Source organism: Caenorhabditis remanei, chromosome V (genome assembly GCF_010183535.1).
Source record: "Caenorhabditis remanei strain PX506 chromosome V, whole genome shotgun sequence".
In the NCBI taxonomy this organism is placed as follows: Eukaryota; Metazoa; Nematoda; class Chromadorea; order Rhabditida; family Rhabditidae; genus Caenorhabditis; species Caenorhabditis remanei.
Window position 1 is genome coordinate 16,676,653 of NC_071332.1, and position 19,244 is coordinate 16,695,896.

The window sequence follows — 19,244 nt, forward strand, 5'->3', positions numbered from 1 at the left end:
AGCGCCATGCTCGATCAGTCTAACCGGAACCGACACAGATAAGAATGGTGGGGGAAGTCAATAGAAAATAAATTACCCTGTTTTTTGAAATATCGATTATAATTTTGATGATTTCTAGAACGAATGAAATTATCCCGTTTTTTGGGAGTTTCGATTATAATTTTGATGATTTCTAACCCGGGAGGATTCAAACCCGCGTCTACTGAAGTAAACCTCAGCCCAGATAAGTATAGACTATTACAGCGCCATGCTCGATCAGTCTAACCGGAACCGACACAGATAAGAATGGTGGGGGAAGTCAATAGAAAATAAATTACCCAGTTTTTGGAAATATCGATTATATTTTTGACGATTTCTAGATCAAAAGAAATTATCCCGTTTTTGGGAGTTTAGATTATAATTTTGACGATTTCTAACCCGGGCGGATTCAAACCCGCGTCTACTGAAGTAAACCTCAGCCCGGATAAGTATAGACTATTACAGCGCCATGCTCGATCAGTCTAACCGGAACCGACACAGATAAGAATGGTGGGGGAAGTCAATAGAAATTAAATTTTCCAGTTTTTTTAAATTCCGATTATATTTTTGATGATTTCTAGATCAAAAGAAATTATCCCGTTTTTTGGGAGTTTAGATTATAATTTTGACGATTTCTAGATCAAAAGAAATTATCCCGTTTTTTGGGAGTTTCAATTATAATTTTGATGATTTCTAACCCGGGAGGATTCAAACCCGCGTCTACTGAAGTAAACCTCAGCCCGGATAAGTATAGACTATTACAGCGCCATGCTCGATCAGTCTAACCGGAACCGACACAGATAAGAATGGTGGGGGAAGTCAATAACTTACCAATTTCCGAGTCCTTTTGCGTGATATGCAACTCTCCTCGTCAGGTCAACCATCGATTCGTCTCGGTCGCCATTTCCATTCCCATGTTTTCCATTTGTTCTTCCATTTGTCGATGTGCAGGCCATGTTCATCTCAGCTTGGCACGTGGTGCTGAAATAAATAGTTGAGTTCAACGTAAATGGTATAAGATTAGAAAGATATACATTAATAATATGTTGTGGGAAACTATAAGCAATAGAACAAAAAGGGAAAAACAAGAAAGACTTCGTTGTGGGCCGGAATGAGGGGAGAATGACTGAGTACTGGTCTACTAGCAGGTGCGCGCAAGAGGCGGAGTCTAATTCCTGCGTTCGGAAAGATTTCCCAAGGAGATAAGAAGGCAGATGGTAATATGTGAAGAAAATGCCAATGGTAATATACCGAGAGATAACATCTGCTATTTACTCAGACTGTCAAGTAAGAATCAATATTGGGGGCATTGTAAAAGTAACTTTACGAAACACTATGGCTAAATAATGAGCTGAGAATATTAATTGTTGGGGTAATTTAATATTTGCTTGAAATGTGTTGAAAGTGGGATTGTGGCTAGAATTTCAGATCAAAGAGAAGAAAACGGGTTTTCTACTGATATTAAAAAATTTCGCCATTTAGAAAAAATCTAATAAAAGGTAAAAATCATTTTGAAAGGAAACTCCCTACGGACAAAATCTCAATAATAATTATATGGTCATTAACATATACTACGGGCTTTCTAATGATAGAATCTTTCCACGAATCTCTTACTGCTTATTTGAAAAAATTGATGAGAACTTACGTGTTCATAATTTTCGGTTATTCACATTGATGACAACTTATGTGTTCATAATTTTTGGTTATTCACATTTCGCACTTATTTGTATCGATACGTGATGCATCCTTCGGTATCGAGCATGTCGTTGATCGGTTGCAATGTGCCTTCTGCTGGATGTATCTATCAGTTTTTACCTTGAAATTAAGAGTTGAGAAAGGGCATAGAAAAAGCCAAAATGGCTGATAATGTCAATTAGAAACAAAGAGAGCTCAAAAAGAAATGACTGCTCAGTGACGGAGTGAAAGGGACAACTGATTGTATTCCATCCGTCCAACCTCATATCTTCAGGGGGCGGGGCATATGCACTGTATACGGTCAGATTTCTCAAGAAGATAACATGGCAGGTGGTGTTTGTGAAGACAATAGACCGACATCTGTTGTTTATTTGTTTTATTGATTTTTAGGGGTCAGAAGAAAAAAGATTGGGAAAAAGAGGAAACGTGTTTGAAAGAGTGTAAAATCACCATGTATACCGGTAAAACTTCATCTTTCACCTCTCAAGTCTTCAGTTTTGTACCATAACATTTTCTCTGAGCAAATAACACTGGAGTCCTCAATTCCGAGCAGTTGGTGCGCCACAATCATTCAAAGCACTGGTCAGGGAGCGTCTCAATTAAAAGGGCCCTTCTATTACAGGTCTTCCGGTATTCACCACCTGATTCTTTTTTTTCAAACTTTGCTATCTCTTGAACAAATTTCTCTAGTCTCTGAGTATAAACTTGAAGCTCAAACCTGTATGTATAATATCAGTAATAACGGAAATTAGATATCTCGAAAAAACCAGATACAATACTCCTCAAAACTTGGGACCTTCTCAAATTTGGGAAAACTTGGAACCTTGAACGGTCGGATTAGAGGACGCACCTGTTCTTTCCCAGACGACTTCTCTTTTGTTTGATTTGTCACGTTTTTGTTTGACCTCAGCGACCTTCTTCCCCCTGATGCACGCCCTTTCCCAAGACTACATAAAATAGATAGACACTTTCCTATTGTCTCATTACTGTTAACACAAATCAATTATAGGTAAACAGGTATACGGTATACAGCTGCACAAATAGGCTTTTTTTCAGAAAATTACAGATTTACCTGGTGACGTCACCCTTTGGGTGTGAAATTCTTCTTGGGAGGGTGGGTCTAAAATTTTCCTTACATTCTACTTGCGTCAACAAAAATCGGCAAGTGCGCAAACAAAAACACGCTGAAAGCGCTACACCGCACCTTGCTTTACCGAAAGCGGGGGAGACTGTGGTGAGTAACAAAGTACTGTAATAACATAGATCGATTAGATCGAATACAGAGTAGCCCAACAACCGGATCTCACTACGACAGAGATTGGAAGATCATCAGAAGATTACTACAGAGGAAAGAATTTCTGTGGTGACCGTAATATCCTGGCAAATTTTTAAAACTTTTGAAAATAATTATTATACAAAGCAATTGAACCTCCTGGAATATTCTTGCTTAAAATGTGGAAGTTAATTTCAACAGATTTATTTTCACGATAAGTAGGAGCGATAAAACAACTACCATATGACTGAGAATCTGAAAATTAAATTCTGTTGCAGGTATTATCCGAAGTTCGACCATCCCCCTCCCCCCGTACGCCAGATTTGTCAGATAAGATAATGACCAATTCCAAAGCAATTTTTTGTATGCCTCCTCTCACGTCATCTGATATCTAGAATCTTCGAATATCAGCATCATGTAATCTTTAATAGTTTCTGAGTTCGTATGATCAATGTAAATATATTGTTTATATCTTTCTAGCCTACACATCTTTAATTATACACTAATGTTGATGCAAAAAATATCAAGAAGACTTTTTAGTTTTGTCTTTGCACACTGGCCACTTTCATTTTTATTCGTTCGTTTTTTTTCATTTGAAGTTTGTCATGTCTCGATTCAACATAAAAACTACTACTACAACTGAAGCGACTACAACTGATGCTACTACAACTGAAGCGTTCCAAGAATACGAGCTGCAATATTTCAAGTATGACATAGAAGATGCGGATTACTTTACAAGGAAGTCTAGTGTTGTATATCTTTTTCTGGCGTTATTCGGTTTGATTCAGAACGTTTTTCACTACTATATTCTTACTCGAAAAGATTTAAAAACAAAATTTATTTTTCAAATAATCAGAATCATTTGTGCTTGTGATATAGTGTTATTCTGCGGTACACTTATCTGGAATTATATGGAATATCAAGTACAAAGTCCGTGTAACGGCCCACGTCCCTATACGTATCAAGCGATGAGACTGATTATCATGACGCTGCAACCAACTGCTAAAAATATATCTGGTTGTTTAGTTTTGTTGCTCTCCTCTATGCACTTGTTTCCAAACTTTATTCCATCTACAGTGAATTTCTGGGTGGTTTCTGGATTAGCTGGGTTCAATGCGGCCTGGCAGATATGGTTCTATTCTCATTGGGATATTGTGGAAGCGGGAAGCTGCCCTGCGGCATTTGAATTTCAGAGTTATGAGTTGAGAACTGACTGCGAGTGGTTGTTCGCTCAGAAAATTACGCATGACTATCTAAAGAGTGTACCTGTGGTGTTGCACACTATTTCAGTTATAATTCAGTATTGGAATTTTGGGATTCGAAAGAAAAATTTGAATGAGGAGTGAGTAGTTTTCTCTTGTATTATAAGAATTTCAAAGGTTTTTGTTATTTTCAGAAAAACAATCTTGGTGTATCTTTTCTCATTGAGTTTTCTAACATCTGAATATATTGATGAATCTATTGTTCTATTCGATCATGTTCTCCTGGAACCTTATTATTTGATTCAGTAACCCCATCACCCAAAATTTTGTGTTTTCATACATTTCTCTATTCCAGACAATACTTTATTCGCTATCGAATCATAGCTAAAACTATCCTGACCATGGTCTATACCACTCATTGCTTTATATGTTTTGTGACGTCATCGGATTACTTGGCAGCTGTCAGAAAGTTTGCGAGGAGATGGAGAAGGAAGGAGGATTCGGTAAGAATAGATATTATAGAATTATTGTTTTTTTTTGTTGCAGAAGACAATTCAAGTGGATGTTCCGACAGCGTCTCTCACTAGAATTTCAACAAATATTGAAGCGTCTTGAGAGGTTTCTGATCTTTATTTCATTTCTTGTCATTTGTGTTTTGGGTGTAATAGAGTGATTTACACTACGCTCCCAGATTCTTTTTACACATTTATTGAGGATACATAAATATTTGACAAACAACAAAAAAACTGAAAAAGGAACAATCTTTCGGTATATATCGATTGGAAATCTGTTGTGGAAAAGTTGAAAAAAAAAACAAAATTCAACCGATTGTGCCCAATGAAAACATGAGTTTTTATTTTTCAGTTGTTTCTAAAAATGTATAAAGTACTTCACAGTAAGCACTTGGCACCATTCATTATTTAATTTAGTATATATTTGGAACAAGTAACCATACTTGCAAAGGGAAAAATTGCCAAAAAGCGCAAAAATGTCCAAAAAAGCCATTCTAGGCCGGCCCGCAACACAATAACAAATAGCCGTCCGGCTCGCAGTGGGTCACGGAGATAGAACTCGCCGAGATCTACATTTTGGTATATTTTTCAGATCATAATATTGAGTTTAAAGCGAGTTACGCGCCGGCCCGTGTCGGCCCGGTTTGCAAGTATGCAAGTAACATAAAACATATTTAATTTAAAATTACAACTTGAGAAAAATAATCTTGCTCAATATCAGCTTGTTGCTACGTGGCCGAATCCCAGAAATGAAATATATTTTCTGATTTATTTAACATCAACTGTGACATAACAAAAACATCTGTTTTGTTTATAGTCTAAGGAACTGAAATGTCATATAAAAACAGGTGATTTAGATTTTTACTCATACTAGTCAAAGACAATTTTTAGGCGCTTTACAACACATTCTTAACTAGTTTTATTAAATTGAAAGATATGGGTCTACCTCCTCTTATTCCCATTTTGATGTATCTTATTACATATATGTTGGCCTATCCATTGCTCATTTTTTTCACCGTAATGATAATTGTATCCTTTCCATTTTATGTCATTGTTTTCAACAAGAATCGTGAGAATGAGAAAACGGTAAGTAAATACATATGTCTGGAGCTAGCTGGGGGACACGACATTAAAATTGTTTTCAGCTCCCGTTCTACCCAATTATTCGCCAGTTTTATTTTCTTTCTTGTTACAGTTTAAGACACACTCTCTGTGAAACTCGAGCATGGCAGTGTACAGAAAAAAGTCAAACCGGTTTTCATGGGTCGGTATTGTGCATAGTGAGTACCCAGACAACTAATAAGACATTGGTCCATATTTCATTTGGCTCCGCCCCCTACCGTCTAAAATAGCCCCTAAGGGAAGTAAAAATTCTAAAAAAAAATCTGAAAGTTTTTTCGATTAAATTTTAACGGGAACGAATAAAAACCGTTATTTTAAGCACTTTTTGTGTTCATACCATATTTTTAGAACCTCATTTTCACCGAGAAAAAATGTCATTTTTGTAAAATTTTCTGGTTTTTTTCAAACTTTTGTTTATATCTCAAAAATCTTACGTTACGGGAGATGAGATCTTTTCAGATTCGAAATCTACATAAAATTTGGAGTATTATAAGCAGTGTCCGGTCAAAAATCTCGGGACACCTATTTTTGCTACAGAGCAAAATATGCGATTTTTTGAAGAATTTCAACGTATCCCTACTCATGAAGCAAAAATTCAATGTCGCCAAATCGTTTGAGATTTTGTCAGAATACTACACCATACGTGATCTATTCATTCCCAAAATTTCAGCTCATTCGGCTTGATCCCCGCCTCTCGAAGTTGTTGGAATTTTTTTCGGTTGGAACACTGAAAACTGACATAGTGATTTTCAAAAAAGCTGCGGATTGAACCAGATGAGCTGAAACTTTGGGAATGAATAGATCACGTATGGTGTAGTATTCTGACAAAATCTCAAACGATTTGGCGACATTGAATTTTTGCTTCATGAGTAGGGATACGTTGAAATTCTTCAAAAAATCGCATATTTTGCTCTGTAGCAAAAATAGGTGTCCCGAGATTTTTGACCGGACACTGCTTATAATACTCCAAATTTTATGTAGATTTCGAATCTGAAAAGATCTCATCTCCCGTAACGTAAGATTTTTGAGATATAAACAAAAGTTTGAAAAAAACCAGAAAATTTTACAAAAATGACATTTTTTCTCGGTGAAAATGAGGTTCTAAAAATATGGTATGAACACAAAAAGTGCTTAAAATAACGGTTTTTATTCGTTCCCGTTAAAATTTAATCGAAAAAACTTTCAGATTTTTTTTTAGAATTTTTGCTTCCCTTAGGGGCTATTTTAGACGGTAGGGGGCGGAGCCAAATGAAATATGGACCAATGTGTTATTAGTTGTCTGGGTACTCACTATGCACAATACCGACCCATGAAAACCGGTTTGACTTTTTTCTGTACAGTGGGCAACAGCTCGGTGCTCGAGTTTCACAGAGAATGTGTCTTAATTATTATGATTCTTTGTTGGCTTGCTGTTTATACAAATGTAGGTTTAGTTGTTTGGGAGCTTAGTCTGTATATGATTAGTAAACATACGTATCGTACTCGTAAAATAATATAAATGTTTGTTCGCTAGACAATTTTTGTTCATGTGAATATCTCAGCAAAATTTTCAGAGACTACGAGGTTTCTTCATTCATAGGAAGGCAGGTTTGTATAATCGGTTACTTGACAACGACTTTCGCATCGCCCATATTCAATTTTCTGTTGATTTTATTAGCAGTTCAAAGATTTCTCCTTTATTTTGTGGATGACTCGGAGAGATATTTGAAACTTGGTTCGAAACGTTGGACTATATTGTTTGCCTTTGTTTATTTTTTCCTAGTCACTGCGAATTGGGTTAATCGATTGCCTAAAATTATTATTATTTATTCGCTTGAGTTTACTTTGAATCCTGAAAACCTGTTACAAGCGAAGAATACTACAAATGATACATACTTTCCCGATTTATCAATTTCAAATACTCTTGATAACACACTAATGTACTTGAATTTCACTCTGGATGTTCTAGCAGGTTTATCAGTATTTTTGTATTTTCCAATGTATAGAAGTATTCGAAATCTGGCTCATCTTCCTTCTATAATCCAATCTCAGCCAGAAAAATACATCTCATATCAAGCAGTCTTCATTTCAACTATCAAATTGGTAAGTTTTTTTTATTAAGTTGTGTAAACTAAAATAATTGTGAATAGAAATAAGCATGTTCATAATTTCATTGAGAAATCCTTTCATACTTTTTCATTTCATATCACCTGGCTTACTAGAAAATTGGAAGTTGATCTCGGTCCCAAGACACTATGTTGTTGACGTGTTCTGAAGTATTTTTTTTATTACATTACAAAAATTAATGCCCTGATTCATTCAAAAATAAGAGACACTGTTAATTACTTACTCCGGTAAATACTTCGTGATGTATTCTCGGAAAGGTGCGAAAAAGATCATCAAAGAAACAATATTAAGTGATGAATGACTTGAAAACCATACAAGACACACGTGAGGTGAGAGTTGTATATATTCAAAATCTAACGCAAATCCAATGATATTCAGAATAACTGGAAGAAAACAAAGTGCAGATGTTGCGTTTTGTATCATTAGATTTCTGAGTGCTTCTTTATGTCGTTGGTAGTGTTGAGCAGATATTTTCAATTTCAGGTTTTGCATGATTTGGAAAATATCAAATACCAGTCGGTTCACGTCGCCTAACGGCGACTAAACCTCCTTTTCTACACCACCTTTCCGGTTGTTACAGCGCCTGCGGCGCTTCCCAAACGGTTGAGACTTTAGAGGTTTCAGAATTCTTCTCTAATTCTGGATCGTATAACTTATTCACTTGTTGGTAGTTTTTGTTAGCTAAGCAGCCCGTTCCGGTAGAGAACAAATAAAACATCTGTTTTTCTGATAATATTTGGACAAATTTTCTCAATGACATTTTTCCTGTGGAAAATGAAATTCAGTATGAGCGGTTTCTTCACTTCTAGAATTTGTTTCTTTTTTGAAGGTAACCGAGCTACGACAAAGTTCCTTATTCACAAATCACCATCACTTCTTGACCATTTTGCTTGAATTTGTTCTACTATTTTTTTTCTCTGTTTGAACATATTTTTCTGAAGCTTAGGAATGTGGAGACTTTCCTATTCATATATTCAAAAAATGCGCTTAAAATATCTTTTTGAGTTTTTGACTGATCGGCGGCGATATCGCCTCCCTCCCCAAAACCTTTCAAGATGTTTTCCATATACACAGAAATCTTCTTCATAGTCTGGTTTGATCCAAAATGTTCTGCTTTCTGAATTTTAACTATTCGGCGGCGATGCCGCCTCTCTTCTCTGGATTACTTCAAAACTATTTTGCATACTTCTACATAAGTTAAAAAGTTGAAGTACCCTTTTATTCAATCTATTTTGATTCCAACCCTCATTTACAGACTTGCAAGATTCCGGGCCGGCCCGCCGGCCCGGCCCGGCCCGGCCCGGTCGGCCCGGATTTGAATTTTTGAACTTTTTTCACTACAATTTTTTGTCCAAAAATTTATTTTCTGAAAATTTTTCATATTTTTCCTCAAGTATATTTTTCAAAAACCTTCGAAGCCTACAAAAATTGTTTTTAAAAAATATTTTTCAAAAAAAATCGGGAAATTTTCGAAAAAAAAAATTGAATTTTTTTCAGTACTGAACTTCCGGGCCGACCGGGCCGGGCCGGGCCACGGGCCGGGCCGGGCCGGGCCGGGCCCTGGAAGTTTTCATTCCGGCCCGGCCCGGCCCGGCCCGGCCCGGCCCGTTGCAAGTCTGCTCATTTATACCTGAAAGCGCTCCACAAAAGTTGGCAAATTCTTAAAGATCTTCAATGAAATGCACTTTATGTACAGGGTGTGGTATAAATAGTGATATACGCAAAAAACGTTACAACTTTTTTCAAAAACTTCAAAACATATTTTCCTTTTGACAAAAAATGTAATCTTTTTGAGTTTTTGACTGATCGGCGGCGATGCCGCCTCCCTTCCCCAAGAAGATGCGGACGGAAGTATTATGGATAAGTCAGTTTCTGACTCGGCGTTTGCAGGATCGTAATTTTTGAACACTTTGAAAGTTGGAACTCAATCACTCATTATGGCAGAATTGTAGCGGTGTCAACAGTGGAAAAAAAACTGGTGCAGATACCCACGTAACCCTTTTTATCTATGAAATCCTGACTGTAACGACGTTATTTACAACTTTCATATACTGGATGACTATGTTCCTATCAAAACAAAAAACCAAAAAACATTTCCGACCTAGCGGGAACGAACTCACCACCCCGTGCGTAAGAGTCATCTGCGTAGACCGCAACACCAAATACGCGCGGCCGGACGCTCTCGAGAGTGCAGTCAAGAAACACCGAGTCAGTAGTGTTAGGCTGATATTTTGAGCTTTCTACCACCCTGTCGGGACACACCTTTTCTCAACGCTTTTTACCGTTGAAATCGTCATCGTCTCCAGAAGACGTCAAAACAGACATTTTTGAAAAAAGAAAAATTCGGGCATCAACTAAGACACATTTCCAATACATCTATCCAGGTTTCATAAAAATCGGCCCACTACGAAGGGAGTTATGGCTGGCGACAAACAAATACACAAACGGATCTGTTGAATATTATTAGTAAAGATTATGAAATTTAAAAAAGATATGTTAATCGACAACGCAGTTATACAAACAAATATTCCTGAATTTTTCCCTCTCTGAAGGGCTAACTACTGCTGGATTTTGTCTAGCCAAAACTGTTTGAACCTCAACTCTCCATCAAAAATCAAGAACATTTATCTAAAAAATATTTACAAAAAAATAATAAAAACCACCAGTCCAGACATCAGAAGAAAATTTGATTAGCTATTACGCAGGTGCAACTGAAACTTGTGTTCTCTGAGTAACTCTGCTATTACTTGGTTGAGTCGAACCACTTGCTGTCACTCGGATCTAAAACAAAAACTTATTGTTGTAATCTATTTTAGATCAACTTACTGTATTGGTGTGCTTCTTTGAGTTGCTCAAAAAGGGAAACGTCGAAGTCACGGCATTTTGATATTGAGTTGATACGGCCAGACTAATGAAACAATGGCTCACGGTGTTCAGTGTTACAAATATATCCAGGAGTCCTTGGAGAAAGTAAAAAAAAGATCTGAAAATGTTGAAAATAGAGTTTTCGTTGTGAAATATAGAACAAACAATATTTCTGCATATTCATCATAATTTTGCATGAAGCAAAACGAAACAAAGTTCAAAATTCCATAGGACCCTTCAGATAACATGGATGACACTGTCATTAACATGATAACAGTAGTGGTGTTGTCTGATTTGGCACTGAAAAAGAAAACTACACAGATTACCGTAACACCTGTAATAGAAACGTTCCTTTATTAGAGGTGCCCTTCTAATACATAGAGGCGCACACTGAGAAGCGGTTTGAATTATAGTGGCACACTTTCTGATAGAAGCGCACCCTCAATATGTTTTGAAAATTAAACTTACTTTTCCTTTTGCCTTCCATTACTCATTAGCCTTTTTCTAGATTTTTGAGCATTTCTGATTTCTATAACCAATAAAAACGTGAGAATAGGAAGTAATATTGCTGGTAATAATTGAGTTAGTGCTCCAGCAACGTTATAAATAAAAGCAGGAGTTTCAGGATTCTTATTATCATCGCTGAGAGATAACTGATAACTAGGTACACTGAAGTTCGATGGGTATCCACATCTTCAACAATAGTAAAGTAGCATTCAAGAGACAAGGGCAAGAAGACCATGTTACACATCGGCCAAACTGATTCAATCCGTTTGCTATTTCACACAGTGTATCTGGAAATAGGCTCCGCCTCTTTTCATCTACTAAAATTATCGATTAAATTTTTTTTTAAATTTCTTTAGTTTTTGAGATAATGCTATTTTTCTTTAGAAATAAGTTTTTAAGGGTTTTGAAGCATATTTGTAGGTGACCTCAAATTTGTAGCTCCTATGCACCATAGTGAAAAACTACTTTTTTGTTAAAAAAATACCGATTTTCCTTGGTTTCTCCAATTTTTGAGGATGTCGGAGTACAGCGGGGTGACGAGATAATAGCAAAATAAACATTCTTGATACACTGGCTTTATAAAATAACATGTGCCTTGGCTGGCTCGCGGTGAATAACTTCGATTTTTGAGCAAAGTTTGAGACTGAGTCGAAAACTCAATATCAAAAGGGGTGGAGCCTATTTTCAGACACTATTTTTTACTCAGTCTCCCCGTGGTATTCATCATGTAGAAGAGCAAACGAATTGGATCAGTTTGGCCGATTGGTAACATGACCTGTGCGCCAATGGTCAAACCACTCATAATCCGCACTCACTTCTTAGGAAAAACAATTATTTCTGTAACTTCCAAACTGAATCGGATCCAATAAATAAACTCGATGAGGAAGTTAGGGATGAAAAGGATTGCTAAAGTTACGAGAGCACCATGAGGAGCCGATAAGAAGTCAAATTTGGAGTTCATTGCGTTTTTAACAATTAGAAATCGGAATAAAGCCATTGCACTAGCTATCCAAACGGATGATGGTCGTACAAAATTTCTTGTACAGTTGAACAGAATACTGCACAGCTGAAACAAGTAGCTATCCGGAATTCTGCTGAAAATAGACCGCAAATAAGAACTGTGAGGTTTCAAAACTTACCACTTAGGATTATCGGCTTCAGGAATCCACGTTGTCACTTTTATCCAGATAATATCATGCATAACAGAAACGTCACACGCCGCTATTCCAATCATCAAAATATTTATAGAACTTGAACGCATTGGTTTTCTGGTTAGTATAATCAAATGAAACAAGTTAACTAGCAAACTGAAAAACGCAAAAATATGTCGATGAGCAATGAGGAAGTTCAATATTTGTTCTGGAACAGTGAACTCGTAATCAAGAGCAGAATAGTCTAAGTCATCCATAAAAGCTCACAAATGAAGTGGTGTGGCATGTTCACATGTGTGTGTTATGGGAGAACAGGTGCAGAATTTGATTAGAAAACGCTTTTTTTTCGATTAGAAAAAGCTGATTTGGTTTCCAGGCAAAAGAAACAGTTTTTGGTTTCCTAAAAAGGCAGCTCAACGCTAACGTATCTGACGATCGAAGATGACAAAAGCGCGCGGGGGAAATAAATAGAATTCGCTAGAATAAACCGTTTTCAGTAGAACACAATAGAAAAAAGAAGTAGAAAAAGAAATATAAATGACTTGATCCCAGGAAATCTATACAATTTTATTTGTAGTTTAGATATTGATAGTATAATTGCTTTTTTGTTGAAGTTAATGTATAGGTAAAACAAGAGAGTAGATGAGCAAATGATTGTGATTTACTTGACAATTTCACATCATGGTTTTAATATGCAGACTGGATTGTAGCCTCGTGTCACGATTTTCGGAATATTCCTCGACTTTATGATTTTGGCTCGTTCCTTGTCCACCAATTTTTTCAGATCAATAGCATTTTCACCTTTTTTTTTAATCAATTTTTCTCCTCACTTTTTTCTTTAGGGTCAAATCATTATTAAAAAAAAGCGACACAATGCCAGTCATAGATTTTACTGAACCAACATGGCTACTTAACTGTTATCATGTGATAGGATTTATCTCTATTTTATTAAACTCGTTCGGCATTTATTTACTACAGTGCGCGTCATAAATATGTGCCACCCCCCCCCCCCCCCCCCCCCCCAAAAATGGGTGTTCCGTGGAAACGGAAGATTTTCGGAAAAAATGATTGTTATAATCAAATTCAGCGTGCAAAAAAACCTCTGTTCAGAAGTTTTTACAAAAATCTGCTGAAAAATTCGGCCAAGCCACAAAAAAATCGAAAAAACGACCGCGTCATAAATATGTGCCACCTTCCAAAAATTGAAAATTTGTTCAACTTTTCGGATATTTTTCGAAGTTTTCTAAACATTTATGATATTTAATTGATTGTTTACTTCAAAACAATTAACATTACCACATTTTTCATTTGATATTCATTTATTCACAACAAAATTTTAAGCGATAATTGCAAAATTGTCGTATTCTTAGGGTTATTGAGATAAGAAAGTGCAAAACCCCAAAATATTGAATATATGAGGGTCTAAAAATATTTATATAGAATGTCACTAACTCTATGACAAAAACAATTATGACTACAGACTCCTAACCCGTTCGTTTAGGCATGTTGAATCTCTTATGAGATACCTTCTGCATGCCCAAGTGAGATTGGGCAGTCAAATTGTCATCCTGGATGAGCTAGTGCCAGATTTTTAAAGTGTTCACACTCTTGCATGTCACTTGTAGATATTTTACAGACAACTGAATGACATTCGACTGATTCTTGAGTCTGTCGAGGATCCTGAGTAGCTACTGAATCCCAGTAAATAGTGTACAAGGTTAGATGCATTGAGATTTTGAAGTTTAGGACACAAAATGACTTTCGCCTCAGAATTCTGGTAACCGAGCGTAGAACTATTGTTTAAAAACTTCCAAATATATATTTTTGTCGACAAATATGTACAAAATTAAGTCCTGCCGATAACAGATGTCAAAATACGTGGTTTCTCACAGTTCCTGGGATTCAGGAGCTACTCAGGATCCTCGACAGAGTCAAGAATCAGACGAATGTCATTCAATTGTTTGTAAAATATCTAGAAATGACATGCAAGAGTGTGAACACTCCGGAAATCTGATACTAGCTCATCCAGGACGACAATTTTACAACCTTATCACATTTGGGCATGCAGAAGGTATCTCATGAGAGATTAAAAGTGCCTGAACGAACTGGTTGGGAGTCTGTAATCTTGAATTTTTTTGTCCTAGAGTTGGAAGCATTCTATGTCAATATTTTCAGATCCTGATTTATTCAATATTTTGGGGTTTTGCACTTTCTTATCTCAATAACCCTAAGAATACGACAATTTTGCAATTATCGCTTAAAATTTTGTTGTGAATAAATGAATATCAAATGAAAAATGTGGTAATGTTAATTGTTTTGAAGTAAACAATCAATTAAATATCAAAAAAGTTTAGAAAACTTCGAAAAATATCCGAAAAGTTGAACAAATTTTCAATTTTTGGAAGGTGGCACATATTTATGACGCGGTCGTTTTTTCGATTTTTTTGTGGCTTGGCCTAATTTTTCAGCAGATTTTTGTAAAAACTTCTGAACAGAGGTTTTTTTGCACGCTGAATTTGATTATAGCAATCATTTTTTCCGAAAATCTTTCGTTTCCACGGAACATCCATTTTTGGGGGGTGGCACATATTTATGACGCGCACTGTATTATTTCAATGCAAAAAATTGGAGTCTTTTCGATACTATCTTTTGATATACCAGATCGCTGGTTTTATGACAGATATTCATTCAACACTTTTGATGCAGATAGTTACCCTTTTCCCATTGTTTGCAGGGTATTCATTAAATTTCGTGGAATTGGTTCGGGATTTCCACTCATTTTTCAGTAGTGAGCTAGAAACTCGTAAATATTCAACTTTTCTTTGGCTTCAAGCAAGCATATTTTTGTTTCATATCGTTTCAATTTGAAATGCTGACAGTGTGTTTCGTGAAAAAACATCAAGCGGTGGCTATGATTGTGAAAACTTATGTGTTCCCTAATTATGTTGGATATCTCGGTTGGGCATTCTGCATCCTGAAATTCCCGATCCCTGGTTTTCTGTTGAAAAGTATTCATGTTTCAAAAGAAAAACAGCTCAAATTCATAGAAGAAGTAAGTTAAGCAAAACGGATAACTGAAACTAATCACGTTTCTCAGATTGTAAGAAAAAAAAACATTTAAAAACATTATTTCAGAATTTCCCTCAGTATTTAGCCAATTTCCAGTCCTTATCAAGTTTTGAAATTTATGCAAAAGAAGGAAACATGTATTTAATAGCGTTATCGCTTTGTATAATTTCGTTGTCAATTAACATATCTTTTCTAAATTTTATAATATTTGATATTTTCCAAATCATGCAAAACCTGAAATTGAAAATATCTGCTCAACGCTACCAACGGCACAAAGAAGCATTTCGGAATCTAATGATACAAAACACAACATCTGCACTTTGTTTTCTTCCAGTTATTCTGAATATCATTGGTTTCGCGTTAGATTTTGAATATGCACAACTCTTAACTAACGTGGGCCTTGTATGGTATACGGGTCATTCATCACTCAATATGGTTTCTTTGATGATCTTTTTCGCACCTTTCCGAGAATACATCACGAGGCATTTACCGGAGTAAGTAATTAACAGTACCCTTTATTTTTAAAGAACTCGGTGTCATTTCTAATTTTGCTAATGTAATTTTTTAAATACATTTCAGAACACGTCATCAACGTAGTGTCTTGGGACCGAGATCAACTTTTAATTTCCTAGTAAACATTGATTGATATTATTTATTCAAATCTTACTGGGAAACTAATTTCTCTAATTTGAAGTCAGTATTTACGTTTCTTTTATTCAATCACATAGCTGCTCTTTTGAGTTTCTGATGCCTACATTGGTATAGAAAATGAACGAACTCGTTGTGATCAATGAATTAAACCATATATGCACTTTTTATTTTTACATTTCAGCCACGTGTTTGTCATTTCTATTACAGGTGGAGAGATAGCAGGACCAGTCTTTGGGAAAGTCATGTGATTTCTTGAAGTTGGTACTGTCGTACTGTTGATCTTAGTTAGGAACACGTTGCAGTGGTGAACGTTGTTGATTGGCGTAAATGAGGATACGTTTGGGCTGGTAGTGATATAAACTTTTTCCCGGAGGAATCATACTCCCGTGCGCTAGTTTTCTAGCTGATCGTTTTCCATTCAGAACAAATTTTGAAATGCGTGATGCCCTTATTTTAACAGTACGTTAACATAGAACTAGAATAATGTCTGGAGGAAATGATGTCTGATTTTATTCGTAATGTTTTTTGAGAGTTCACGCTTTCAATTTGCAGATTTCTGATATCACACCTCATATCTTTTGATTTCAATAACCCATAACCGAACCCTGTTATCGGAAATATGTCTGGAATTCAAAGACAAAGCATCAAATGGCAAGTTTCTTTGTTTGAAGGAGGAAATTAGACTACTTCTCGAGAATGCTGCAATAGATACGATGAAATCAGAGCGAATGTAGCTGGGAAATGTTATTCGAGAAATATCCATTGAATTTTTTTTATACAAACGGATAAGGATGAAGATTGACAACATCAAGAAAAAAATCATAAAGTTTGGTATATCAGCACTTATTTACAATCTTTCACAGACATATGACTTCGAGCCTTTAAGAGTTGAGGTTAGCGAAATGTATCAAAAGGATTACGGTATTACGTTATCACATTGAAATGTTTTCGAGGTTTTCGAAGTATCATCCTGAACACTCAACCTCACAATCGAAACGATATCTTTATCCTTCTTCCCCTTCCAAATCAATCGTTTGACAACGCTTCTATACTGTGCGGACATACAAAAACACATGAGACAATGAGTTACAGAGTTGATACAAAGGATTATCAATACAATTGCGTCCAAGTCTTTGAAAAATGATCTGTAAATTTAAAAATGCACTTTTAATTACACTTTAATTACAAGGAACCCTTACTGCTCGTCGTATCCTTGGAAAATGTGATAATTGAAGTAATACAATCCCCCATAAGTGGCTTCGGAGATAAAAACTGAGACGGCCATAACAATTACCAGCTTGTAAGTGTTTGTAAATCTGAAAACACAAAAATATATCGAATTTTATTTCACTTATACAGTTTCTCACTGATCCCCGCTAACATTTCTCCGTATTCTCTCCGCTTTCAAAATTGCTCCAACCAGAGCAGCGGCCACCAGGATATACAAAACACTAACTGAAATCGCCATGTACCCATCAAACATGATATACTGCATTTCCCATTTTTCACCGGATATATAATGGTATGGAACGTAGCTCGGCGTTTTTTGTAATACGTCGCAGCTGAACCTTTAGTTTGTAAGAGATCGTTCTTAAAATTAAAACTTACTAAATAATTTTTTCAATTTTAGTTTTGAAAAAGAAGACTGAACTCCACGCAGCACAAACAATACCAAGTATTGCCTGAATCAAAAATCCATACTTCGGGGTCATCAGCCCTGCAATCGTATTGCTCATAGGGAACATGACAGATAGTGCCCGAATTGCAGCAATATACAATGCGAGGAAGCTCGAGCATCGGCGACCAAAAATCTGACTAGTTTCGGCTAAAACATCAACAATCGCATGATAGTATTTGGTTCCATCGTAGCACGGCTCAATGCTGTATACTATACCCCAAGTCATGGTGCACAAGACGATAGTACCAAGGGATTGTACGAAATCACACAAACAGACTCCGATCATTACCATGTATACCAAGTTGGATCTCAGCTCCTTACGAGTCAATACGAACAGATGGAATAAATTTATGAAGAAACTGATGCATGAAACAATGTCATAAGTTACGTGAATAGTATGGAGTACTTTCTCGTAGAACAACATGTTTTCGAAGAAATCATTAGTGGCAAAATCCAGGTCATACATATTACTCTCATCGAAGTGGAAAAATGAAGTCTCATCATAGTAGAATGGATCGACGGTTGTGGTTTTGGTTTTTGTGGTTTTCATATTGTTGGATAAAATAAAATAACTTGAAGCGAAAGTTAGAAGTTTGGCAAAGGCAAAATAATTTCTGGTATTTGGTGTTTTGTCTTTGAACTCTAGACATGTAATCAAGTGGGTGTTAGATATCAACTAGAGCAATTATTTCAGATAACAGGGTTCGGTTATGAGTTGTTGGAGTCATAAGACTGGAGTGTGATATAAGAATTCTGCAAATTGAATGCTCGAACTCTCAAACATTACGAAGAAAAGCAGACATCACCCTATTCTGGCATTACTGTAGTTTTATGAATTATTAAATAGGTCGATCCCAGAAAATCATTCAAATTTAATTGGAATTTTAAATATTGATAGCACAGTTGTTTTTTTAAAGTTAAAGCTCATTTAAAACAAGAGCATCAAGTTTTTCCAAAATCTGTTCTGACTGGAAAACGATATGAGGTGTGATATCAGAATTCTGCAAGTTGAACGCGTGAGTTTTTAGTAAACATCACCCAAAAATACAATTCCGAAAAGCAGATCTGCCCTCTCTGACATTACTGTATTGTGTTGATTTATGATTGATTTCGTTCAAATTTGTAGATACGAGAAAATCTGAAACACAGATAGTTAAACCAACATCGCTTCGAGAAAGTTCTCAATCGAAGAATTCCGAAAGAGTGAATGTTCTTTTATTTTTTGTTTTCGCTATTCAAACAGCATAAAATGTATTCTCAGTCAACGAATTGTTTTCTACTTTTGGTATTTCAAACCAGTTCGAATTCGGCACAGCGATCGGAAAAGAAGGGAAAGTAGGTATGATAGCGGTGACCTCGACAGAATTATAACTTTATAAATGATAAGAACACTTC

General features: G+C 36.0%; 3 protein-coding genes across 3 annotated transcripts; 1 reads left to right on the forward strand and 2 right to left on the reverse strand.

Annotated features, from left to right (window-relative positions):
* Window positions 1–3,591: 3,591 nt before the first annotated feature.
* Window positions 3,592–4,803, forward strand: GCK72_020629 (uncharacterized protein; the record flags this gene model as incomplete). Its single annotated transcript, XM_053733693.1, has 5 exons — window positions 3,592–3,692; window positions 3,843–4,328; window positions 4,383–4,493; window positions 4,544–4,691; window positions 4,735–4,803. 5 exons carry the CDS (start codon window positions 3,592–3,594, stop codon window positions 4,801–4,803), a joined length of 915 nt encoding a protein of 304 aa, XP_053582606.1.
* A 5,822-nt stretch (window positions 4,804–10,625) lies between these two features.
* On the reverse strand, window positions 10,626–12,561 carry GCK72_020630 (uncharacterized protein; the record flags this gene model as incomplete). Its single annotated transcript, XM_053733694.1, has 5 exons — window positions 10,626–10,709; window positions 10,755–10,911; window positions 10,959–11,093; window positions 12,116–12,394; window positions 12,440–12,561. The coding sequence occupies 5 exons, from the start codon at window positions 12,559–12,561 to the stop codon at window positions 10,626–10,628; spliced, it is 777 nt and encodes a 258-aa protein (XP_053582607.1).
* A 4,805-nt stretch (window positions 12,562–17,366) lies between these two features.
* On the reverse strand, window positions 17,367–18,399 carry GCK72_020631 (uncharacterized protein; the record flags this gene model as incomplete). The annotated part of the gene is made up of 3 exons (XM_053733695.1): window positions 17,367–17,487; window positions 17,539–17,733; window positions 17,780–18,399. The coding sequence occupies 3 exons, from the start codon at window positions 18,397–18,399 to the stop codon at window positions 17,367–17,369; spliced, it is 936 nt and encodes a 311-aa protein (XP_053582608.1).
* Window positions 18,400–19,244: the final 845 nt, after the last annotated feature.